This window comes from Leucoraja erinacea, chromosome 3 (genome assembly GCF_028641065.1).
Source record: "Leucoraja erinacea ecotype New England chromosome 3, Leri_hhj_1, whole genome shotgun sequence".
Classification (NCBI taxonomy): domain Eukaryota; kingdom Metazoa; phylum Chordata; class Chondrichthyes; order Rajiformes; family Rajidae; genus Leucoraja; species Leucoraja erinaceus.
The window spans coordinates 58,027,915-58,054,601 of NC_073379.1; the positions used below are offsets into that span (position 1 = coordinate 58,027,915).

The 26,687-nt window shown below is 41.9% G+C and overlaps 1 protein-coding gene across 4 annotated transcripts in view; it reads left to right on the forward strand.

Moving 5' to 3' along the window:
- Positions 1-26,687, forward strand: part of mtap (methylthioadenosine phosphorylase) — a 137,963-nt gene that overhangs the window by 23,373 nt on the left and 87,903 nt on the right. For all 4 annotated transcript variants that reach the window (XM_055632775.1, XM_055632777.1, XM_055632776.1 and 1 more), the window contains one exon: positions 2,433-2,519. In XM_055632775.1, coding sequence (XP_055488750.1) covers positions 2,433-2,519 — 87 coding nt within the window. The remainder of the gene's footprint in view (positions 1-2,432; positions 2,520-26,687) is intronic.

The following is a 26,687-nucleotide window of genomic DNA, read 5'->3' on the forward strand; positions in this document are numbered from 1 at the left end:
GTTAGATCTGATGGGATCCAAGGAGAGATAGCTGAAAGGATAGAAAATTGGCTTCTTGGAAGGAAGCAGAGGGTGATGGTGGAAGGTTGCTTCTCAGACTGGAGGCCTGTGACTAGTGGTGTGCCTCAGGATTTGGTGCTGGACTTTTTAATTGCTTGTCATCCATACCAATGATTTGGATGAGAATGGACAGGGCATGATTAGCAAGTTTGCAGATGACATAAAAGTGGGTGGCATTGTAGGTAGTGAAGATGTTTGTCAAAAATTGCAGAATATACTTGCTCGTTTGGTCAGGTTGATGGAATTTAATAGTGAGAAATGTGACGGGGTGCATTTTGGGAAGACCTACATGGGCAGGACCTACACAGTGAATGGTAGGGCTCTGGGCAGTGTCTTAGAGTAGAAGGATCTAGGAGTGCAGGTACATAGTTCGTTGAAAGTGGCACCACAGGTGGATAGGGTGGTCAAAAGGCTTTTGGAACATTGGCCCTCATCAGTCTTGATGAATTGATTAAAGAATTTGGGAGGTTATGTTGCAGATATGAAAAACGATGGTGAGGCCGCATTTCTGGGCACCATATTCATCAGAAAAGGTGTTGTCAAGCTGGAAAGTGTACAGAGAAGATTTATGAGGATGTTGCCTGGCCTCGAGGACCTGAGCTATAGGGAGAGGTTGAGCAGACTAGGACTCTATTCCTTGAAGCACAGGAGGATGAAAGGTAATCTTATAAAGGTGTATAAAATTATGAGAGGAATAGATCATGTAGACGCACAGTCTCACCCAGAGTAGGGGAATCGAGAACCAGAGGGCATAGGTTTAAGGTAAGGGGGGAAAGATTTAATAGGTACCTGAGGGGTAACATTTTCATACTTAGGGTGGTGGGTGTATGGAACGAGTGCCGAAGGAGGTATTTGAAGCAGGTACTATCACAACGTTTAAGAAACATTTAGACAGGTACATGGATAGGACAGGTTTAGAGGGATATGGACCAAATGCAGTGTAGATGGAACATGTTGGTTAGTTACGGGCAAGTTAGGCCAAAGGGCTTGTTTCCACGCTGTATGATTATGACCTACTTCAATGTTTATAGGTCCTGCAGTGGTTTGTGAGGGCCTTATGGAAATGGGCTCTTCTGCAGAGGGGGCAGGTGGGGTCAGCAGGTAGGTGGCTTTTTGTGGTGGTGCTTTCATTCTGTCACGTGTCCAAAGCCTGTCTGCACTCCTAATGTACGGACTCATGTTTCCAAATGGCATGCTAAATGCTCCTTCACCACTTTGAGGGTGTGAGCCACGGATTCCCAGGAATGTGGGGATTTATTTTTTCCAGAAGACTTTGAATTTCTTGAATTTTTCCTCTCTTTGCTTGCTCATCCTGTCCCATGCAATGCAAGGAATTGGATCAGTGATTTCAGGAATTTGTGATGAGCAAGTCCTGGCCAACATAAATGGCTGAGTGCAACAGGGGCCTTGATACCAGCAACGTCAGCCTGGGTAGTTCACTGTAGAAATGAGGAACTGCTGGTTTACAAAAAAGATGCAAAGTGCTGGGGTAACTCAGCAGGACAGGCAGCATCCATGAGGACCATGGATAGGCGATGTTTTGGGTCGGGACCCTTCTTCAGGCTGATTATTGTACACTTATTGTTTTGGTGATGTTTTTTCCAGTCCACTCAGATGCTTGTTGCGGGTAGCCCAGATCTCAGAAGCATGCGCGAAACCAGGGATCACTGCTGCAAAGCAGATCGTGAGTTTTATGCCATGTATAAGGTCTTGAGCTTTATATATCCACTACAGACCAAAGGGTTTATTGGCACATTGAAAGTGATAGTGAATTTCATTATCAAGGTACCCTTTCTCTGGGTGGTGACTCCAAGAATATGGGATGTGGTCTATTTTTTTTCTAGGCACTTGTCATGAATATTGTTGGAGGGTAGGATGATTCACCAGGGACAGGTTGGTAGAGGATATTGGTCTTGTGAATGTTGAATATGAAGCCCATCCTCTTGTACGTTACAACAAAAGGGCCAGTGTGTTTGGAACTTGGGCTCTGAGCTTGTGTAAACACCAGCATCAGTTGCATGTAGCAGCACAGCTACTGAGATTTGGTGACTTCACTCTGGTATAGGGTCCCTTTAGATGAAACGAACCTTGCGTGATGCATCGCCATAAAATACTTCAGGGAGGGGATTTAAGTCGTAGATAATAAAATGAATGAATTCAACTTGAGAATGTACTGTCAATTATGTGTTAATTATATTTTTGTTGTTATACTGCTTAAAGGAAAAGCTGGTTTATGCAGGAATTAACTATCCGCCTGCATGCTTCTCTCCACAGGCACTTGTATAGATTTGGCTGAACAGATTGATAACATTTCTCACTGAATGATGGTGCTTATATAATTAATTTCAACTTCTGTTTTTCTCGAATTACAGATTGGAATTATTGGTGGCTCAGGGCTGGATGACATGGATATTTTGGAGGAAAAGTGTGAGAAACATGTCGATACCCCATTTGGAAAGGTTTGTTACTTGCACTTCTTTGTGGATCATGGACTGAATCATTAACCTAAATGTGAATGTCAATGTGGATCTAAGGCATAATATTTTCCTTTCCATGCCATCTTGTGTCTTCCTTTCCTCTTCCCAAGTCTTGTATAATCTTTCCAACTCTGTAAAGGCTGTTTTAATATTACTCTGTCAGTTTTAAAAGAGAGAGAGAGTCAGGGCAGCACAGTGGTGCAGCAGGTAGAACTGATGCCTCAAAACTAATAGACCCGGGTTGATCCTGACCTCAATTGCAGTCTTTGCGGATTTTGCACATTCTCCCTGTGATCATGTGAGTTTTCTCTAGGTACTTCGGCTTCCTCCCACATCCCAAAAGTGTAGCAAAGTGTGGAGTCATGCATTTTGATAGTAGGAATAAAGGTGTAGACTATTTTCTAAATGGGGAGAGAGGCCAGAAATCAGAGGTGTAAAAGGGATGGTGCAGAATTCCCAAAAAGTAAATCTGCAAATCGAATTGGTAGTAAAGAAAGCAAACTCAATGCCAGCATTTATTTCAAGAGGGTTAGAATACAAAAAACAGGGATGTAATGCTGAGGCTCTATAAGGCGCAGGTCAGGCCGTGTTTCGAGTATTGTGAGAAATTTTGGGCACCATATTTGAGGAAGGATGTGCTGGCCCTGGAGAAGGTCCAGAGGAGGTTTACAAGAATGATCCCAGTTATGAGTGGGTTACCATATGAGCGTTTGACAGCAATGGGCATGTACTCGCTGGAGTTTTGAAGAATGATGGGGGACCTCATTGAAACATACCGAATATGAAAGGCTTGGATAAAGTGGATGTGGAGAGGATGTTTCCACTAGTTGGAGAGCCTAGGACAAGAGATCAAAGCCTCAGAATTAAAGGACGTTCCTTTAAGAAGGAGATGAGGTGGAATTTCTAAGCAAGAATGTGGTGTTTCATTGGAATTCTTTGCCACAGGCTGTGGAGGCCAAGTCAATGGATATTTATAAGGCAGGGACAGATAGATTCTTGATTAGCACGGGTGTCAGGGGTATGGGGAGAAGGCAGGAGAATAGGGTTACGAGGGAGAGATAGATCAGCCATGATTGAATGGTGGCATGATGGGCCGAATGGCCTAATTCTGTTCCTATCACATGACAAGAGCCAGGATTTTGCCATAAATGCCATGTACCTTTTCATGCCTTTTTACATAGTATAAATTATAAGAACATTTTCACCACTGGGGCGAAACCGGGGGCACCTCCATCGGTTGTCCATTCGTTCGTACCGCTGCCCGCTGGTTCAGTCTTCTCCAAGATCTGTTTAAGAAAGAACTACAGATGCATGAAAAATTGAAGGTAGCCAAAAAATGCTGGAGAAACTCAGCGGGTGAGGCAGCATCTATGGATAAAAGGAATAGGCGACATTTCGGGTCCAGACCCTTCTTCAGACTGATGTGGGGGGAAGGGCGGGAAAAAGAAAGGAAGAGGCGGAGACAGTAGGACTAGAAGGAGTGCTGGGGAGGGGATGAGGGAGAAGACAAGGGCTATCTTAAAATTAGAGAAGTCAATGTTGATACCGCTGGGATGTAGACTACCCAAGCGAAATAATAATAATAATAATAATAATTTTATTTATAGAGCACTTTAAAAACAAACATAGCTGCAACAAAGTGCTGTACATCACTAATACCCAAGCTTGTCTCCTCACTACATTTACTGCTATCTCCAGTTGCAAATCTGAGTTTTCGAATGATCTGTGCAAAGCAATTGATGCTGGAATTCTACTGTGGAAATTGGAAAACAAATCTCTCAGAGGTTTTTTAGAGAAATACGCAGAGGAACATATACCAAGCGAGTCATCATAACGGAAAAACTATGTTGACAGCAACTTCAACATTGTTGTGCAGAAAATTAGGTATTGCATGCAACAAAATATGGATCGCAATAGACGAGACAACCATTGCTGTGGGGAGATATGTTGCCAATGTGGTCATCGGTACACTGGAGCTAGGTCAACCATCAAAGGAGTATTTGTTTATGTGGGAAGTATTGGAGAAGTCAAACAGCTCAACTATTGCTCAGTTGCTTACATTTTCACTTGCTGTACTTTGGCCAGAAGGTATAAAACATGACAATGTTCTTCTGTTTGTGACTGATGCAGCTCCGTACATGAAAAAAGCTGCTTGTGCTCTTAAACGTTTTATTCCCCAAAATGTTGCATTTGACCTGCTTAGCTCAAGGACTTCATGGAATTGCCAAGCACATGTGTAGCTTGTTTCCAAATGTCGATCGCCTAGTTTCCAATGTCAAGAAAATCTTCCTCAAAGCATCGTCACGTGCGCAGTTGTTCAAGGAAATGGCACCCGAGATTCCGCTACCTCCTCAACCCGTTTTGCCTAGGTGGGGTACATGGCTCTCTGCTGTACTCTACTATGCTGCAAATTTTGAAAAGATAAAATAAATCGTCACCTGTTTTGAAGAAGAAGAAGAACCTGCTGCAGTCAGGATCGTCAGTGAAATCATGCAGCAAAAGTCCCTCCACCACAATCTTGTGTTTATTGCTTCCAATTTTGCAAGCTTCCCACAAGCTAACACTTACCTTGAGAAATGTAGCGAAATATTAGTGAATAACTTGCTGGTTTTCAACAAAGTAACTAACGATATTCGTAAAGTTTCTGGCGATGTAGGGAAAGACATACAAAGAAAATGTGAGAGAGTTGTTTTAGCTAACAAAGATCTTGAAGAAATACAACCCATAGCGAAAATTCTCAAAAGTAGTTGTTATGCACAAGATATCAACATGAATATAGTCTGTAGCTTGTTTCAGCTATGCACCAGTGATCTCAGCTGAGGTAGAAAGAAGTTTTTCACAACTGAAACATTCTGTCTGACAGACGGCATAGTTTAACACCAGATAATTTGAAAAAGAATGCTCGTAATTATGTACAACCAGGCAACTTTGGTCATTTAATGTAGTATACCTTTATATTGTCATTTTTAACCATATTTTGGTGGTGAAAATACATGCCTTTTTATTCCTTTTTTGTAAATAAATGACTTTTTCGTGCCTTTTTTGTAATTGTATTGCCTTTTTGCCTGCCTACTTCAGTTTTTTTCGTGCCTAAACATCCTAGCTCTACACATGACCTTATGAGCCGTTAGAGCAGAAACTCTGGATTCAAATCCAGGATCCAGGATCTCATCATCCTGTAGGACTTTGGTGAGAACTTAACTTGTTGCAGCACTAGATCTTTCAAATAGAATTTTAGCTGTATATTTCAATTACCTGTTTAGCTAAAACACTTTACAGCAATAAATATTTACAAAAGTAATGCCGTTTGTTGGATGCAGAAATTGGCTGTGAACCCACATCTAATCCTTATTTCTGAATTTCTTTAAGATGAAATCAATTATTCCTGACTGCAAACTGGAATGTAATCCAAAACCATGTTACTGAATGTGTTTTGGTAGTTACTACACCAGGAGCTCACTGCCAGATTTTGTTTCAATGTGTGATGTGCTATAGATGTTGGCTGCCATATGTGCTTGATGATGTTTACTGCTCTAGCCAGGCAAAGTCAGTGAACAGCACAACCTTGCATTCTTAAGCAGGCCATGATGGAAAGGTTGCTGCCTGCTCCTTATCCTTTATCCTGATCAGAGCTGCACCTTAGGCATCCATCTTCTTATATGTAGTTTTCACTTTCAATGTTTTTTCTTGGTGATCGCGTCTGCTGTTTCCCATTGCCCTTTGCTAGTTATGTCCTTCAATCGCTCCAGGTAGTCTCCACCTCTAAAAGTCTACCTAACCAACCATCCCTAATTCACTCTCCTGCCCCACCATCCCATATAACCATATAACCATATAACAATTACAGCACGGAAACAGGCCATCTTGACCCTTCTAGTCCGTGCCGAACACATAATCTCCCCTAGTCCCATATACCTGCGCTCAGACCATAACCCTCCCGACAGTCTCCCCAATGATCTATCTCCACTTCGTACATCTCAACCAAACCCTAACAGTCTGCCTTGCCAATCACTCCGAATATGCTTCATCACCCAACTCCCCACCAGTCTCCCTTATTCACCTCCCATTCACACCTCTACCCAGCTCTCAACAGTCTACCTAACTCTTTGCCTAACCAATCTGCTCCACTCCTGCAGGTCGTAGCCGGCTCTCAACCATCCATCTCCACGTCTCCCATACCATGACAAGCTCATGTAGTCCACCACTCTGTGACTGAAAGTCTCGCTTTGCCTGGGTCCCTTTCCTTGCTTTGCTGTCCTCGCAGTCACGCCACTGTCTCATTCTTCCCTACGCTGTGATCGTACGCTTATCGCCTTGCCAATTCATTAAAAATCTGTTATATATGATACCAATACAGCTGCGAACTGCCACTTTTAGTGGACATTGCATAAATTAATTCTCTCCCCTAACTCTTTACTACAAATTGTTATTGTCTTCGGATGGTCCTTAAAGGTGATAGTGAGATTTGTACAAGTGCAGGAAGGTGGGATTAAGTCCTGCTTAGAATTTTTTCCCTATCCATCATAAATCATTTTTGTCCGTACATACTTTTTTTGTGACACCTGTTGTATCATTGATCACTATCTGTTTCTTGGGTAACAAGTTTTTGTTGGACCATGACCAGCAAATGCAAACATTAATCTGTTAATTACTCTAGGCTTTCATTGGACAACAGAAGGAAAACAAAACGGGCAATACGGGCTGAAACAATGAAGTACGAGGGGAAGCTGGCCAGGAATGTAAAGAAGGACAGTAAAGGCTTCTTTAGATATGTTAAGGGAAAAAGAGTAGCAAAGTCAAATGTGGGTCTCTTGAAGGCAGACACGTGTGAAATTATTATGGGGAACAAGGAAATGGCAAAAGAGTTGAACAGGTACTTCGGATCTGTCTTCACTAAGGAAGACACAAACAATCTCCCAGAAGTACTGGAGGACAGAGGATCTAAGGGGGTCGAGGAACTGAAATATATTTTCATTAGGCGAGAAATAGTATTGGGTAGGCTAATGGGACTGAAGAATGATAAATCCCCTGGGCCTGATGGTCTGCATCCCAGGGTCCTCAGGGAGGTGGCTCTAGAAATAGTGGACACATTGGTGATCATTTTCCAATGTTCAATAGATTATGATCAGTTCCTGTGGATTGGAGGATAGCTGATGTTATCCTACTTTTCCTGAAAGGAGCGAGAGAGAAAACGGGGAATTATAGACCAGTTAGCCTGACTTCAGTGGTGGGAAAGATGCTGGAGTCAATTATTAAAGAGGTAATAATGGGGCATTTGGATAGCAGTAAAAGGATGAGTCCAAGTCAGCATGGATTTATGAAAGGAAAATCATGCTTGACTAATCTTCTGGAAGTTTTTTCAGGATGTGACAAGTAAAATAGATGAAGGGGAGCCAGTGGATGTAATGTATCTAGACTTTCAGAAAGCCTTTGATAAGGTCCTGCATGGGAGACTGGTTACTAAAATTAGAGCACATGGTATTGGGGGTAAGATGTTGACGTGGATAGAAAATTGGTTGGCAGACAGGAAGCAATGGGTAGGAGTGAACGTCCTTTTTCAGAATGGCGGGCAGTGGCGAGTGGAGTGCCGCAAGGCTCGGTGTTGGGGCCGCAACTGTTTACCATATATATTAATGATTTGGAAGAAGGAATTTGGAGCAACACTAGCAAGTTTGCGGATGACACAAAGCTGGGTGGCAGTGTGAACTGTGAAGAGGATGCTAGAAGGTTGCAGGGTGACCTGGACAGGTTGAGTGAGTGGGCAGATGCGTGGCAGATGCAGTATGATATAGATAAATGTGAGGTTATCCACTTTTGTGGCAAAAACAAGGAGGCAGATCATTATCTCAATGGGGTTAGGTTAGTTAAGGGGTAGGTACAGCGAGACGTGGGTGTCCTTGTACACCGGTCACTGAAAGTTGGCTTACAGGTACAGCAGGCAGTGAAGAAAGCTAATAGAATGTTGGCCTTCATAACAATAGGATTTCAGTATAGGAGTAGAGAGGTTCTTCTGCAGTTGTATAGGGCTCTGGTGAGACCACATCTGGAGTACTGCGTACAGTTTTGGTCTGCTAATTTGAGGAAGGACATCCTTATGATTGAGGCAGTTCAGCGTAGGTTCACAAGATTGATCCCTGGGATGGCGGGACTGTCGTATGAGGAAAGATTGAAAAGACTAGGCTTGTATTCACTAGAGTTTAGAAAGATGAGGGGGGACCATATAGAAACATATACAATTATAAAAGGACTGGACAAGCTAGATGCAGGAAAAATGTTCCCAATGTTAGGCAAGTCCAGAACTAGGGGCCACAGTCTTAAAATAAAGGGGAGGTCATTTAAGACTGAGGTGAGAAAAAAAAGTTTTCACCCAGAGAGTTGTGAATTTGTGGAATTCGGTGCCACAGAGGGCAGTGGAGGCCAAATCACTGGATGGATTTAAGAGAGAGTTAGATAGAGCTCTAGGCGCTAGTGGAATCAAGGAATATGGGGAGAAGGCAGGCACAGGTTAGTGATTGGGGACGATCAGCCATGATCACAATGAATGGCGGTGCTGGCTCGAAGGGGGAAAATAGCCTCCTCCTGCTCCTATTTTCTATGTTTCTATGTTTCTATGACACGATTACATTCCAAGAATGCTTTGTGACTGCGTGAGTTTGTATGTGGCAGGTCATGTCTTGTGAACTTGAGTTGACAAAGGTGATTGTTGAGGATAAGGCATTGGATGTTGGATTTTAGTAAGGCATTTGAAAAAGCCCTTCATGGTAGACTGATCTAGAAGTTTAGGACACGCGGGATCCATGTTTGTCTGGATTCAAAACTGGCTTACACATGGAAGACAGAGGGTTGTGGTGGAAGGGTATTGTTCTGGCTGGAAGTCTGCCCAGTGGAGTTTTGCAAGGATCTGTGTTTTTTTGTGATACAACTTGAATATTAGTGTAGATTAGTTGGTTGGTAAATTTGCAGACGTCACCAAATTTAGTGGAGTTGTGGATAGGGAGAAGTGTTGTCAAAGTATGCAGCAGGGTATAGATCAGCTACAGAAATGGGTGGGGAAATGACAATGAAGTTTAATCCATGCAAGGATGAGATGTTGTGTTTGGGACATTAACTGTATATTTCCCCCCTACATTCAATCGCATTGATGTACAGAGGAAGCATTTGATTTGTCTGTATTCTGGCTGTCGGATTAGTGTATAACAGCTTCACCCATAAAATTAAGTTTTCTCCTAATTGGAATTTTTCCGACACTGTGAAAAGATAAGCCCATTCCACTTGGTCGAAAGCTTTTTCTACATCTAGAGAAATAATTGTTAGATCCTCATTTGTTGTTCTATGCGAATATATTATATTAAATAAACATCTCAAATTATAAAACGAACGTCATTTAGGTATAAACCCAGTTTGGTCTGGATGTATTAGTTTACTAATAACCAAGCTTAATCTGCGAGCCAAAGTCTTAGCTAATATCTTCTGATCTGTATTTAAAAGGGCTATTGCCCTATTTGATCCAGGCGCCTCAAGATTCTTAATGTAATCAATGTAATAGTTGATTTGGCAAGAGTTTATGGCAAAGTCTGTTCTTTAAATGCTTGAATATAAAGAGCTTGTAAGCGTGGGGAAATTAAATCATTAAATTTTTTATAAAATTCATTACTAAACCCATCCGGACCCGGCATTTTTCCACTTTTCAATGATTTAATAGTCTCTACAATGTATTTTGTTGTTATCTCGTTCCTCCTCATTAAGGGATGGGAGATTGCAATTATCAAGAAAGTTTTCATCTTTTCAGGATCGGCTGTTGTTTTTGATGAGTATAGTGTTTGGTAGAATTTTAAGAATCTTTAATTAATATCTTAAGGCAGTGTAAGCAGCTCTCCTTTTTCTGATCTAATTTTTTGAATAGTGTGATTCTTCTCTAATTTACAGAGCTGACGTGCCAGTAGTTTATGTGATTTATCACCAAATTCAATTTAATGAAATACCCTAATCATTTTTGCAGAAAGAATCTGGTTTAATTTAAATTTTAATGTGGCTATCTTATTATGTTTTGCAGTGGTTGGGTCAATCGCATTTTCTGAGTCTAGCTGTCTAATTCCAATTGTTCAGTCTTATTTTTCTTGTTTTGAAAAGCTTGGTATGCAATAATACAGCCTCTAATATAGGCTTTGAAAGTTTCCCACAATAACACTGCAGAAATACCTGGTGTGTCGTTTGTCTCAAAGAATATTTTCATCTGTAGCTTCAAATAGTCACAACTTGCCTCAGTTAGTATTTGTGGGTTGAATCTTATACATTTCTTCCAATTTTAAGGAGAAAGTTACCAGACAATGGTCAGAAATGATATTATTGTGATATTTTGGGTTGTAGGTGAAAGGGATAAGTTTTGCATCTACCAGGAAATAATCAATTCGTATATACGTTTTGTGAACACCTGAATAAAAAGAGTATTCTCTTCCGGATGGATTGGCAATCCTCCATACGTCGGTTATGTTTGTATTATTTATATACGTATTTAAAAGTTCACCAGATTTTGATTTTGAAGTACTTTTCCTTTGACGTGAAGATTTATCCAAGTATTGATCTAATACACAATTTAGGTCTCCTCCAATTATCAGATTTTGCTGGCAAGAGTCAGGGATTATATTTTTATTAAAAACTTGGGGATTGTCAAAATTAGGAGCATAAAACTTCACCATAGTCAGTGGAGTTGAGTATAATTCCCCAGTTATTATAATGTACCTGCCTTCCTTATCGGCTATAGTGGATTTGTGTTGGAATGGTATACCTTTGCGAATTAGAATTGCTGTTCCTCTTGCTTTGGAAGAAAAAGTAGTTTAGTAGAATTTTAAGAATCTTTAATTAATATCTTAAGGCAGCGTAAGCATATAATTGACCAATCCAGCTACCCTTCAGCCTGTTGTGAGCTCCATTTTTGAGATGCGTCTCCTGTAGAAATATTATATCAGTATTGATAGATTTTAAATGGGCTGGTACTTTGCCCCTTTTAATTGACTCGTTAACGCCCCTAACGTTTCAACTACAAAATGTAATTCCTCCAATTTTCCTAGCAACATCATCTTGCATTTTAAAACTTACATGGTTTCCTTTGATTCAAATGATCCAACACATTATTTGAAATATTTCCTTTAATTGCTGAGTGGGTGAGCCCCGTCCCCTTTTCCCCTATCCCCCAGAGATATCTCCATGAAAAATGTGCATTAATAAAAATAGTTAAGATATTTAGTTAAAAAAAGTAGAAAGTGAAAAAGAAAAACAACGGAAATTGCAGCATATAGAAATGCTGCTGGTGAATGCCTGCTGCTGGTGAATGGTGGTTGGGTTAGTGAAAACTTCCGTAGATAATATTAAGTAACTCCGCACCTTACGGAGTTAATAAAAACTAAACAGAACAGACCCCAAAAAGGTTTTACAGTATTTAAATCCGTCAGGGAGTCGGCATTCCCAAGAGGTTAAGTATCTTAATGTGCTCTAATTAAGTAGTTAAATATTGAGTCATTTGACTAATATATGGCACTTATTACTTAGCTTTCTATTAGTACTGTTTTGACATATTAACCGACTCAAAGTCAGTGGATTTATGACAACTTATTGATTACAAATGCCGTTTCACACAGACAAATCTCCCTCTCTCTCCCTCTCTCTCTCCCTCCCACGACCTCTCCAAAACTTTCCAAACCAGTCTCTAAACTTGCCAAGACTTTCAAAAACTTACTCAACACTTTCCAACACTTTCCCAACCAGTCTCCCACATTTGTTCTCTCTCTCCCCCTCTCTCTGCTCCTCCCTTTTCCCCATCCCTCCCTTTCTTCCTCTTCCCTTCCCTCTCTCCCAAAACTTTCCACAACTTCCTCTAACTTACTCTCACTTACATTTCCTCTCACTACCTCTCCCTCCCTCCCTCTCCTTCTCTCTCTCTGCTTCTGTACCCCTACCCCTCCCCCTCTCTACCTCTCTGTCTCACAATCTCTCAAGTTCTCTGTTTGACATATTAACCGACTCTGGGTCAGTAGATTTATAACAACATATTCATTATAAACGCAGTATAAATGAATACAATATAAATAATTTATAAACACAGCATAAACTCAGTATAAACACAGTATAACCCTCTTGATTATCATCATGACATAAACTCGGTTACACAGTTACTTATCCTTGACGGATCCTGCAGTATCTTGGGCAAACTTGAATGCTTTATCCGGATCGGTAAAAAAGTATTCAGTCGCTTTATAAGTAACTCACAATTTGGCTGGATATAATAGGCCAAATCGGAGGTCTGCTATGTCCCTCAAAATAGCTCTTGACTTGGTGAAGAGTGCTCTTTTCTTAACGACTTTGGCAGGAAAGTCTCTGAAGATTCGTATGTTTTCACCTTCAAAAGTTAGGCTTCTGTTGTTGGCAACTTTCTGCATAATGTCCTCTAGAACATGGCAGTGATGTACCTTCAGAATCAACTGTCTTGGTGGATCTGTGCTGCCTGACCGGGTCAAGTCTAGGTTTTTCATCCAATTAAGTACATCTTGCAGTAGTTGGGCCACAGAATCTCGAAGATTTTAACCATGTCCTTTGCCTTCTATCACTCCAACAATCCTTAGGTTTTGATGTTAAGAACGCCCTTCCAAATCAAGACATTTTTCTGTCACTTTGGCAAGTAACCTAGAAATACGCTTCACCTTCACCTCACCTCAGTTGTCTCGGCATTTACAGCAGTAGTAGACTCCAATTCCCGAATTGCCTTGCTTTGTTTTTTTGAAGTAGCAAGAATAGGCTCCAACTTCTGGCTGATATCGGTTTCAAGCCTGTGGACTTCCCCTTTCAAGGAGGAATTCACCTCCTCTATAAGGGCATCTATTTAGTCAATCTTGCCACAGATTTCTGCCTTCCCAGCTGAAATTTCCACCTTCACAGTCACAAGTTGCTCACCCAGTAGTGATCGGATGTCCTCCAATCCCAGATGTTGCCTTGCTGCTTCCTCTCGGGGGTGCTCCATACTCGAGGTTGAGGCTTCTTCGGGGCCTTCCACGCCTTCTGCTTGTCGTTCCCTCCATGGTTGTCTAGGCATGCGTCTACCGGTCATTTAAAATACCGGAGTCGTGTTCTGCTGACGTCACTTACGCGATACTGAACGTCTGCCGGTAAGTGTTTTTAAATCTGTCCGGTTTAGGTTTCGATTATTTTTTCAGGGGTTTAGCGGAGTGGAGCTAAATGCTGCACGTCCTAAGCCACCATAGCGCCACCGGAAGTCCCCGTGTCATAATAAATGTACATGACCAAATTTCTTCATCAGGCTTCCCTGCTGCAGAACAACAACCCCCAACAATTGAGATCAACAATGAAAATTGGGCTGCCATGAGCCTTGTCTTGGGAGCCACCTCTCAGTAGGGGTTAGATCCACCATTGCCTCCAGGTCATCAGCGCAGTCTTTGGCTGCCTGAGGAAATCTGTTGAAACAAGGATAATTTCAACCCAGAACCAGGCTTGTAAACTACCAAATGGCAATGAACTCCATGCTCCAATTTGCATTGGGGAAATTGGAAATTTATAGTCAGCACTTCAAACACGGCAGAGATCCTCTACTTGTCTGTTTGCAAATTCTTTGCTGAGGTAAGTGAATCAATATCAATGAGCACTGAGGCTCTAATTATTCTCAGATTTCTGATGGATGGATCACATTGTCAGCATGTCTAACCCTAGACTCTTAAACCATTCCACACAGAGCTCAGTCAATGCAAATCATTTCAACTAGGGCAAAGAAAATGCTTCAGTGTCATTCTCAAAACCTCCTGGAGAAAATATAATATCTTCAGTGATTGGCGGGAATCCTTGGCTTAAAGTGACCTAGTGTGGCTTTGAGGTAGGGATCCAGATAGACACTGGGCTCTCCTTAAATGTACTGCATCAGTCAAGAGCAGAAGGACTGCGCAACATCCCAGTTCCCCACATTCTCCCATCAAATTCCTCTCTGCTGTACCAAAGCCTATAGATTCCATGTTGGACTTGTTCAAATATTTTTTATTTACCACAACTATCTACCGTGCCATTCATAATGTTTGGGACAAAGACCCCTCATTTATTTATTTGCCTCTGTATTCCACAATGTGAGATTTGTAATAGAAAAAAAAATCATATGTGGTTAAAGTGCACATTGCCCGATTTTATTAAAGGGTATTATATACATTTTGGTTTCAACATGTAGAAATGACAGCTGTATTTATACATAGTCCCCCCCCATTTCAGGGCATCATAATGTTTGGGACACGTGGCTTCACAGGTGTTTGTAATTGGTCAGGTGTGTTAAAATGCCGCCTTGATGCAAGTATAAGAGAGCTCTCAGCATCTCCTCCAGTCTTTCCATCACCTTTGGAAACTTTTATTGCTGCTTATCAACATGATGAACAAAGTTGTGCCAATGAAAGTCAAAGAAGCGATTATGAGACTGAGAAACAAGAATAAAACTGTCAGGGACATCAGCCAAACCTTAGGCCTACCAAAATCAACTGTTTGGACCATTATTAAGAAGAAAGCACTGGTGAGCTTACTAATCGGAAAGCAACTGGCAGGCTAAGGAAGATCTCCACAGTTGATGACAGAAAAAATTCTCGCTATAATCAAGAAAAATCCCCAAAATACAACTGCTGATGGTAGTAGCATAATGAATTCTGAAGTGTATACACACATCCTATTTGTAGGGCTGCCAACTCTCACGCTTTGAGCGTGAGACTCACGCCCTCAAGCAAACTCTCACGCCCTCACGCTGATCAGAAATTTCTCACGTTCAGTGAGAAATTTTGTGATCAACGAAAATTTCAAAACTCGGATAAACTGCATGGTCCGCGGGTGTTGGAGAGCCGGGGCTGTGGGAGGGATGGGAGCAGAACCAGTGGCGGGAACAGATGTTGGGAGCCGGGACTTGTGAGTGTTTGCGGCGCTGTCGAGTGTTTGCGGGGCTGACGCTGCAGCTCTGGCCATGGAGCACTCCGGACAGTGCGAGTGTCCCGGGCCGCGGAGCCGTCGGAAGCGCCGCGCCGCTGCCGCGAGAGTCTCTGTGCCAAAGGGACAGACTCTCAAAGGGAGGTGGAGAGAGAGAGGGGGGAAGGAGACAGGGAGACAGTGGGGGGAGAGAGAGGGGGGGGGAGAGAGAGAAAGAGAGGGGAGAGAGAGGGGGGTGAGAGAAAGAAAGAGGGAAGAGGGGGTGGAGAGGGTAGGAGAGAATGGGAGAGGGGGAAGAGAGAGGGTGGTAAAAGAGAGGGGGAAAGAGAGAGAGAGAGAGGGGGGCAAAGGGGAGAGAGAGATGGAGGGGAAGAGAGGAGAAAGAGAGAGGGAGAGAGAGAGCAGGGGGGAGAGTGAGGTGGGAGGGAGAAATGGGGGAGAGAGGGAGAGAGAGAGAGAGAGAGGGGGGGGAGAGAGAGAGAGAGAGAGGAGAGAGGAGAGAGAGAGAGAGAGAGAGAGAGAGAGAGAGAGAGAGAGGGGGAGAGAGAGAGAGAGAGAGAGAGAGAGAGAGAGAGAGGGAGAGAGAGAGAGAGAGAGAGAGAGAGAGAGGGGGGGAGAGGGAGAGAGAGAGAGGGGGGAGAGAGAGAGGAGAGAGAGAGAGGAGGGGAGAGAGAGAGGGAGAGAGAGGAGGAGAGAGGAGAGAGAGAGAGGGAGAGAGGAGAGAGAGGAGGGAGGGGAGAGAGGGGGGGAGAGAGGGGGAGAGAGAGAGAGAGAGGGAGAGAGGGAGAGAGAGGAGAGAGAGGGGGGGGAGGGAGAGAGAGAGGGGGAGGGAGAGAGGGGGGGGGAGAGAGGAGGAGGGGGAGAGAGAGAGAGAGAGAGAGAAGAGAGGGAGAGAGAGAGGGATGAGAGTGAGGTGGGAGAGAAAGAGAGGGGAGAGAAAGAGAGGTGGAGAGAGAGGGGAGAGAGAGAGGGGATAGAGAGGGAGAGGGGGATAGAGAGGCAGGGCTACCAACTCCCATGCATTGAGCGTGAGAATCATGCATTTCACCAAATTCTCACGCTGATCACTAATTTCTCTCGCTCTGTTGTGAGAAATTCTGTGTTCAACGAAAATTTCAATACTCATATCAATTGCATGGGCCGCGGGTATTGGAAGCGGAAGCAGCGGCGGGTACAGATGCAGACGGGGAGCGGGGCTGGGGAGTGTTTGCCGGGCTGGCGAGTCGCTCACTCAGTGCAGCGGAGTGAGGAGCAGCCTCAGTGCAAGAGTCCCGGGCCGTCGGAGGCGTCGAAGTGGTGCGCCGCTGCCGTGAGAGTCTCTGTGCCGAATTCGCCCAGGTGACCGGCATGGATCAGGCTGCGGCTCGGTGCATCCTGGAGGACAACCAGTGGCTGCTGAAAGTAAGTACCAAGTACTGGATAGAAACGGTGGAAGATAGTGGACTTCAAATGGGGGAGGTTGGAGAAAGCATCCTGCTTGCCTGCTAGATTTTCACTTACTGTAACTGCAGGAAAAATGGTCCCGATGTTGGGGGCGTTCAGGACCATGGGTTACAGTTTAAGAAAAAAGGGGGGGGCAGTTAGGACTGAGATGAGAACAAACTTTCTTCACGCAGAGAGTTGTGAATCTGTGGAATTCTCTGCCACAGAAGGCAGTACAGGCCAATTCACTGGATGTTTTCAAGAGAGAGTTACATTTAGTTCTTGGGGCTAACGACATCAAGGGATATGGGGAAAAAACAGGAAATAGGTACTGATTTTAGATGAATAACCATGATCATATTGAATGGCAGTGCTGGCTCGAAGGGCCGATGGCCTATTCCTGCACCTATTTTCTATGTTTCTATGCTTGAGTATATGGCAATAAAACTCGATCACTTGATTTTGAAACATTCATGCATGGTGGAGGTATAATGTAGTCATAGAGTGATACAATGTGAAAACAGGCCCGGTGCAACTTGCCCTAACCCGCCAACATGTTCGAGCTACGCCACCTGCTTTTGGTCCATACCTCCAAACCTGTCCTATCCATGTATCAGTCTAACTTTTTCTTAAATGTTGGGATGGTCCCTGCCTCAAATACCTCCTCTGGGAGCTTCCATATACCCATCACCCTTTGTGTGGATAAAGTTACCCCTTAAAAAGTTACCTCTTAAAAATACTTCATACAAAAAACATTGAAATCATACTTCTACAGTGCACTAAAACATGATTTTAATACATCAAATTTCAAAAAGTTGCAATCTGGGAGGGGGGACACCCTTCTTCCACACCCTCTCCTCACTCGGTTGCTCCACTTCCTCACCGGGTACCCCTAAGGCCAGTGATCAGTGATCGTACAGCCTCCCCCCTTTCAAAAACGCTCCAATCCAATTTAAAGCATATATATTGCATTCAAGTGTAAGTTAAAAGACTCGCCACAGTATGCACCATATTGCACAATTTCAAGCTGAAAAATGCGAATGCTCCGTACCAATGGGAGGGGGACACCCCCCCCCCCCGGTCGCTATACTCCCTCAGGCTTGGTCTCTCGCAATTTCTCACTGCCAACTCTCACCCAATGTTGGCAGCCCTGTATTTGCTCAAGTTCAAACAAATGCCTCAAAACTCATTGGCCGGCGGTTCAGTCTACAGCAAGGCAATGATCCCAAACATGCTGCTAAAGCAACAAAGGAGTTTTTCAAAGTTTAAAAAATGGTCAATTCTTGAGTGGCCAAATCAATCACTTGATCTGAACCCAATTGAGCATGCCTTTCATATGCTGAAGAGAAAACTAGCCCCCAAAATAAGCATAAATTAAAGATGGCTGCATACAAGCCTGGCAGAGCATTAACAGAGAATTCACCCAGCAACTGGTGATGTATATGAATCACGGACTTCAAGCAGTCATTGCATGCAAAGGATATGCAACAAAATACTAAACATGACTACTTTCACTTACATGACATTGCTGTGTCCCCAAACATTATGGTGTTCTGAAATGGGGGGGGGGGGGGGGGGGGGGGGGGGGGGGGGGGGGGGGGGGAGTCTATGTTTAAGCACTGCTGTAATTTCTACATGGTGAAACCAAAATGTATAAAGATGACCCTCATTAAAATCTGACAATGTGCACTTTAACCACATGTGATTTTTTTTTCTATTACATATCTCATATTGTTGAGTACAGAAGCAAATAAAAAATGATGGGTCTTGGTTCCAAACATTATGGAGGGCATTGTACCTAATTTGTATTGCCTCGTATTATTCTCATTTTAATGACAGCTTCATTATGATGGGGCTCAATATGCAAGGTACTTTCAATGTCAAACACAATGTCATGTTAATTTTTGTCAATGTGTCCCAATCAGATTTTCAATACAGTTGTTTCAGGAAAAGATTATGCTATTTTATAATATTTTTTCAATGCTTCAGGCAAATTTTCCCCACACTTTTCTGTTTCATCACTGGTGGCTCTTATGGAAAGATTATATTTTCCTGCCTGTTGGCGGTGATGGAATAATGACTGTAGTTTAAAAAAAAATCTTGGTTGAAAAGCAGCTATTACATTAGAACTATGAATACAAATTATCATTCGTTTGCACGTCTGAGTCAGTTCCACACCCTTGCTGAGTGAGCTGAGTCTGCGGGGGTGGTGGGTGGGGGGATGGATGCTATTTGCAGCACACAATTGATACATTTGTCACCAGACCTGTGGGATTAGACTGATGCAAGGAATAGAAGGCTAAGCCAATATAAAGATCACTTAGTGAATACATTTGAGAGGTAGTTTGGCACAAAGGGAGCAATTTGTACAAAGGGAAAGCAGATTTTTCCTACAAACTTGTTGCTATTTGTTCTTTGATTATTGTAAACACTCTGATATTTTTGTTGATCTATCATAACTTCCACTAAGTATTTGCGGAGTTGGAAAGTTGTCTGGCAAGACTATTCAAGTGCCATACTACTTCGTTGTGCCCATAGAACTATACATAGCCAATTTTGCAGATGGCTCCATCATGTCTGAACAGGACTGTATTCTGTGGCACTATTATGACATTTAAAGAAGACTGATTCGAAGAAAAACTACTAGCTTGAAACAGGGCAGCCATGAAGTGCTGTGAGAAAAATATGTTTAATTGTAACACTGTCTAGCCAGGAAGCTAACGTTGGTTCAATGGACAGTAAAAGTGCATGCCAGTAGCAAGATCTCAAGAACACAAAAGATTTGGGGCAGGAGAAGGCCACCCAGCCTTTCTAGCTTGCCGCACTATTCAATACAATAATGCATGATCTATGCTGGCCTCAACTCCGCTTCTGAGCTGTTCCCTACAACCTTCAATTGCTTGATCTTTCAAATATTTATCTATCCATCTTGAATAAATATATAATAATCTGACCTTAGCACCTTCAGGAGAAGAGAATTCCAGAGATTCACTATCCCAGAAGAAATGTCTATGCATTTGACTATGCATATTTGGACTATGCTCAATGATAGAACATTAAGGATTGTGCCATCTACAGTACCATCAGGTCACACTCGCCCACCAATAATGTGGCCACTGATGCTACATTTGGGTTTTGCTAGCCTTGGTCCAAAGATGGGCAACAGAACTGAACTCTAGATGAAAGTGGTTGGTCTTGACATCAAGGCTGCATTTGGCATGTGTGATCATTGAGCTTTGTCAAAGCCAAAGTCAATGGAAGTTGGAGGGAGAACTGTGCACTGCTATAGTCATATCTTGCATGATAAAACATGGCTATTGTTGCTGGAAGGCAGCGGTCTCAGTCCTAAGATCTTGTTGCATGATTTCTTCAGGGCAGCAACATTGACCTATGCATCATTAGCTGCGTTATCAATTACCTTGATCCTGTAATAAAAGGCCAGAACTGGAGGTATTTGCTCATAATTGCGCAATGTTCAATATCATTTGAATTTCCTCCGCAATAATTTATCCCTCTCTGCAAACTCTTCTAATAAATGGCATGCAATATTTGCAATGTTACTCCCAAGTGATTGGTAATAAGTATCTCCTGCAAGAAGGAAGATAACCTATTCCCCTTGATAATATGATTGTTGTGTTCTTCACTGTCATTACTCTGAATGTCACCTCAATCAGATAGTTTTCAAGAGAGAGTTAGATTTGGCTCTTAGGGCTAAGGAATCAAGAGATATGGGGAAAAAGCCGGAACGGGGTACTGATTTTGTTGGATGATCAGCCATGATCATACTGAATGGCGGTGCTGGCTCGAAAAGCCAAATGGCCTACTCCTGCACCTATTTTCTATGTTAACTAGACAAGTCATGTAAATATCAAGAGACGCCAACAAGGAAATTGGAAGAATATTTTTTTTATCAAGGAATGGTGAGGTGGGAACCCACTACCAAAAAGAGTGGTTATAGTGAATGGCATAAATGTATTTAAGGGGAGTTTGCACTGGCATGTGTGAGAGAGGAGAATAGATGGTTACATTGATTAGTTTGGCTGAGGCAGGATGACAGAAGCTCGTAAGCAGCATAAACACTGGCAAAGATTGGTTGAGCCAATTGGCTTGTTTTTGCACTATATATCCTGTGTAATCCTACATTCTTTTTCTCTACATGCACTGCATGTTCTTTTGAGTAAGTCCAGCATTTGCTGTCTCGGTTTCTGATTTTCAGAATCTGAAAATCTTCCATGCTCATTTTAAAGGAACTTGAGTTCCCTGTCGTGAAGAAAAAGGGTTTCTATTTGAATTATCTAACCGAAGGTCACCATTTCAGAGATAGAAACATAGAAACATAGAAAATAGGTGCAGGAGTAGGCCATTCGGCCCTTCGAGCCTGCACCGCCATTCAATATCATGGCTGATCATCCAACTCAGTATCCTGTACCTGCCTTCTCTCCATACCCCTTGATCCCTTTAGCCACAATGGCCACATCTAACTCCCTCTTAAATATAGCCAATGAACTGGCCTCAACTACTTTCTGTGGCAGAGAGTTCCAGAGATGCACCACTCTGCGTGAAAAATGTTTTTCTCATCTCGGCCCTAAAGGATTTCCCCTTTATCCTTAAACTGTGACCCCTTGTTCTAGACTTCCCCAACATCGGTAACAATCTATGAACTCTAAAGGGATTACTGCAATCTATTGAGATGAAAACATAAAAGAAAATGTATTTTTTAAAGTCAGCGGTCTACATCTACCTGTAAGGAGGGCAGATATTTCCCAATTGCCATGGAAGTTTGATCCATTTCCTACCTGTTGCCCCTCAATAAACGCTGTAGTTTGCACCGTCAGCTTTACCAGGGATTCTGCCAGGTTAATGCCCACTTGGCCACTAGAGTAAAAACTGAAAGGGAGGACGTAGCAGTGGTGGTATTTCAAATGATCTAGCAGCCCATTTCACCAATATTTATATCTTTCAGAGTTTGTGTTTGAAGATGCAATTGGAGCCAGTTAGAGAGAGCTCGCCACCAGAAGAATGTTCCTTTGTTTTACACCAACAAATCTGTACCCACCCGCACTTTAATCCATGACGATAGTTGTCCTTAAAAATATTGCGTTTTTCAAGATAATTTCATGATTCAAAATATTTGCAAGCATTACATTTTCACTAATTTATGTTTATGTTGCTCAATTTCTATTATCTGATATTTTCTCTGGTTAATAATATTGTGAAATCTGAGTGCATTACGTACATTGGGTTTCTCTTCCCGTTTTCACATGATCTTGCTTCACACTGTAGATTATGCACACTAGTATTAGGGGGTTTTTCACTTCTTGTATGTGGATCCAAATCTAACTCTCTCTTGAAGTTTTCTTATGTAAAATATTCCAAGCATTTTTACACAAGGTGTTATGAAAAAGTAAATTGGTGTTTCATGTTTTCCATGACACATTATTTATTATTGACACATGTACCGAGGTACAGTGAAAAGCTTTGTTTTGCATGAGATCAGATCAGATCATATCTTACTATGCAAATACAATCAAGCCAAGATCGAGTGAAATAGGTAGAGTGAACGATAAAATACAGAATATAGTTCTCAACATTGGGCTTTGTCTCTAGGACAATTGTGCCACAATGTCACAATGAGAATCAAACTCTACCCTAGCTTGTGGAAGGGTACAGATGCCTGATATAAGAGGGGAGGAAACAGTTCCTAAGCCTGGTGGTGAGTGCTTACAAGCTTCTGCTCTGCAGGAGCAGGGAGAAGATGCAATGACTAAGGTAGGAAAGGTCTTTGATTATGTTGGCTGTTTTTGCGAGGCAGCATGAAGGGTGGATGGAGTCAGTGGTGGTGAGTATGTTCTGTGATGGAATGGGCAACATCCACAACCTTGCAATCTGTTTCAGTCTTTGTCACAGCTGTTCTCAAACCAAGCTGTGGTGCAACCTGCTTTCTATGGTGCATCTGTGGATATTTGTAAGAGTCATTGGAAACATGACAAATTTAACCAGTCTCCTGAGGAAGTAGAGACATTGTGATGTCTTGCTTCCTGAAGACGATAACTAGCTCCTTCATCTTGCCGCGTATTACTAAACACCGCGTATTACTAAATTATTTACCTCCTCCCTGTAATCTGTCGTCTCATTGTTTGTGATCCGACCCACCTAGTGGTGTCATCTATAAACCTGTAGATTGAGATAGAGCCAAATTGGGCTGCACAGTAGTGAGTGTCTAGGGACTGGAGTGTCACTGGACACTTGTCCTTGTTGGGCATTGTGTTGAGGAATATTGTGGAGGATGTGTTGTCACTGATTGTGGTCTGTGGGACAGAAGTCAAGGATTCAGTTGCAGAATGTTGCAGACTCCTCGATTCAGGGATTTGGAGATTAACTTTGCATGGGGTTATGGTGTTTTAGGTATTGCTATAGTCGATAAATAGGAGTCTACATAGGTATCCACGTTGTCTTGGTGTTATAGAGATTAGTTTGGGGCTAGGGAGATGGCATCTGCTGAGGACCTGTTGCAAAGATGAACAAACTGCAGTGGATCAAGGCTGTTTGGGAAGCAGGAGTTAATGTACATCAACTCCAGTCTCTCGGAGCACTGCATGATGGTGGATATCAAAGCCACTGGACGGTAGTCATTCTGGCATGCCACCTTATGTTCCTTCTGGTATTATTAAAGCAGGTGGGGACCTCAGAATAAATATTTTAATTAGAAGCAATGTACAGTAGTACGTGTATAACATAACGCATTTTGTGTACAACTTCTTGTTTTAAATTTAAAATTCTTTTATTTGTTTTTAAATCATTGAATGGCCTCGCCCCGCCTTACCTCTCTGAGCTGCTCCACCTATATGCTCCTACCCGGTGCCTCAGGTCAGCGGGTCAGCTGCTCCTTGAGGTACCAAGGTCTAAGCGGAAGCTCAGAGGGGATAGAGCCTTTTCTGTTGCTGCCCCGGCACTCTGGAACACCTTGCCGCTGCAGATCAGACAGGCCCCTTCACTGTCCACCTTTAAATCCTCCCTAAAAACTCACTTTTATTCACTGGCTTTCGACACTGGCTGAGACATTGTTCCTGTTTTAGTGCTTTTAATGTCTTTTAATTTTTTACTGTTTTTATAGTCCTGTCGTCTTAATGGTTTTTAGTAGTTTGTAATAACTTTTTGTTGATTTCCCATGTACAGCGCTTTGTGGTAACTGATGTTGTCTAAAAGCGCTTTATAAATAAAGTTATTATTATTATTATTATTAATAATAGAAAAGTAACAGGAGCAAAAAAGAGAAGGAAAGAGAAAGTTAAGTAAAGTAGTGATAATGATAGTTCGTGAAAGAATAGATAAAAAAAACCCGTAAAGATATAAAGAAAGAGAAAAAAAAAGCGAGAATAAACAGGAAAAAAAAAATAAGAAGAAAACAAAAAAAAAAAAAAAAAAAAGGGAAAAGGGATATATCTGCTTCATGTCTTTCCACAGCCCTCACCCAGTTCTGAAACAGTTAATTTCCAGAGTTATGTTGTACCATATATTTGTAATGTCGATAAAAGGAGTCCAAATCTTTAGGAATTGGTCTACTTTACCTGCTAGGACAAATATAATATCTTCGAGGTGTAACATTTCAGACATGCTTGAAATCCACATTTTAAGCGTTGGGGTGGGTGCGTTTTTCCAGAATTTGAGTATAAGTTTTTTTGCAGTTATCAAGCCATAGTTAAGGAGACAATTTTGGAACAAAGTCAGCCCAGAGCCGGCTTCCATTGTTCCAAAAATAATCAATTCTGAATAAAGTAACGAGGTTAAAGATGTCTGAATACCTGAGGATGCAGATAGGGACTCCGTCCTCGCCAGTTGCTTTCCGCTGATTCACTGTCAGGAAGGCTGATCTTGCGTCTGCCACTATTGGTTCAGGTGCACCTGAAACTGATGGGACGGATGATGTTACCCCACCAGCTTCCTGTTCAAAATAAGCATAGAAGGCATCAAGCTTTTTGGGGTGGAACCAGTTGTTACCATCAATACTGCCCAATTTCACTGTGTAGCACATTATAACATGTAAGCCTTGTTACAATGTATAAATGCCTGTGGCAATGCCTCCGGACTCCAGCTCATTCAGAATTCCCTCTTGGCATCCTTAATGGCTCTGTGAGGTCAAGTCTTTGGGTTAAAACGGGTTTTTTCCCGACCTGGTCCTGAATTATATTTGTTGGAGTGCAAGTTTTTGCTAAAGAATCGTTCCTATGGCCGTTTCTGTATGTTTTTTTTTAAAAATCACCCGATAAGTTAATCGCTGGAACGATTTTAAAATCACCTTCTGAAGCCGTCAATGCCGACAACAGGGAAGGATTTTATGGAGGACCAGGTAAAAGAAAGTAGTTTATTTTTATGTATAAAAGTGTTTCTTAAGATATATTTCGTTCACATTTTAAATTGCGAAACGGTGATTTTTCCCCCCCGAAGAACCGGCAGTGTATTTGCTGCAGATATGGGGGACTAAAAACACGGCAACCTCAACGTTCTAAATGGCCCCTTCCAGTAAAACCCACTCGCAAGCTGATTTAAATGGCCATTAATTTACAGGTATTAAACATTAAATTCCTTCCATTTGGCCTATAAACCCATGACAATGAGATTTAAAAATTATGTTATATTCTGAATTCTTGTGTGAATGTTATTTGGACCCTTAGGCTATTTAAAAATGTTAATCTATTCTTAAGAAATAGATAGATGTTTAGATCTAGTAATTGAATTTTGTAATTAGCTACAATTAGTTAACTAACTAATTATATGCTTTAATTTCAAGTCATCTAAGTAAGACTGTTTCATATTTGTTTCAGAATGCTTCAATCCATAATAACTGAAAATGTCTTTCAGTTCTCTTAAATTTTAAGAAAGTTATCGGCTTTTAAATGTTCTCGATCACAGCTTTTGTGTTACGTCAATAAAAAAGCGATAGGGAACAAGATGCCAATTTCCGAGTATGAAAATGGCCATAACTTTTTTAATACTGAAGATATGAAAGTAAATTAGGTGACAAATTAAACTTATTTTTATGCTTTATCTGATGGGACTTGATTTTTAAGATCTCAAAATTTTGTAACATTGCTATTCTTAGCCTCTTCTTTCACAGTCTTGTAAGTCAATTTTCCCACTGCCTTTCTAAGATGTTTGTATCTCCAAGTGTGCATAAAACCTCACAGCTTGTTTTATGATCTGTAGCAGATAATTATCCCTCTTTAACTGCCATCAATCACAGAAATTTAGGGTTGTCAGATCTCAACTAGTGTTATTAGCAGATTATGCCTTCCGGAGATACTTACGGCACTTAATGGTAATGTGGCATATGAATAAAAATAGTGTAGTTCAGGGCTGATGCCACATTGTTACATTAGTGTGGCATGCAAGAGGAAGTCATCTGCCATGCAGTCCTGATCACCTGGATTGATAAGAAGATGTTGCATCGTGTTGAATTAGAACAAGCTAATTTACAGTTAAGAAAAATGAGCTTGCAAATAAATAGAACCCTTTTTAGAAAAAGGCAAGTTATATTTTGAATACTGCCATAATCTTTCGGGTAAGTCTCAAGATGATTTTACCTAATATCTGCCCACAAGACATAGAAACATAGAAACGTAGAAAATAGGTGCAAGAGTAGGCCATTCGGCCCTTCGAGCCTGCACCGCCATTCAATATGATCATGGCTGATCATCCAACTCAGTATCCTGCCTTCTCTCCATATCCCCTGATCCCTTTAACCACAAGGGCCACATCTAACTCCCTCTTAAATATAGC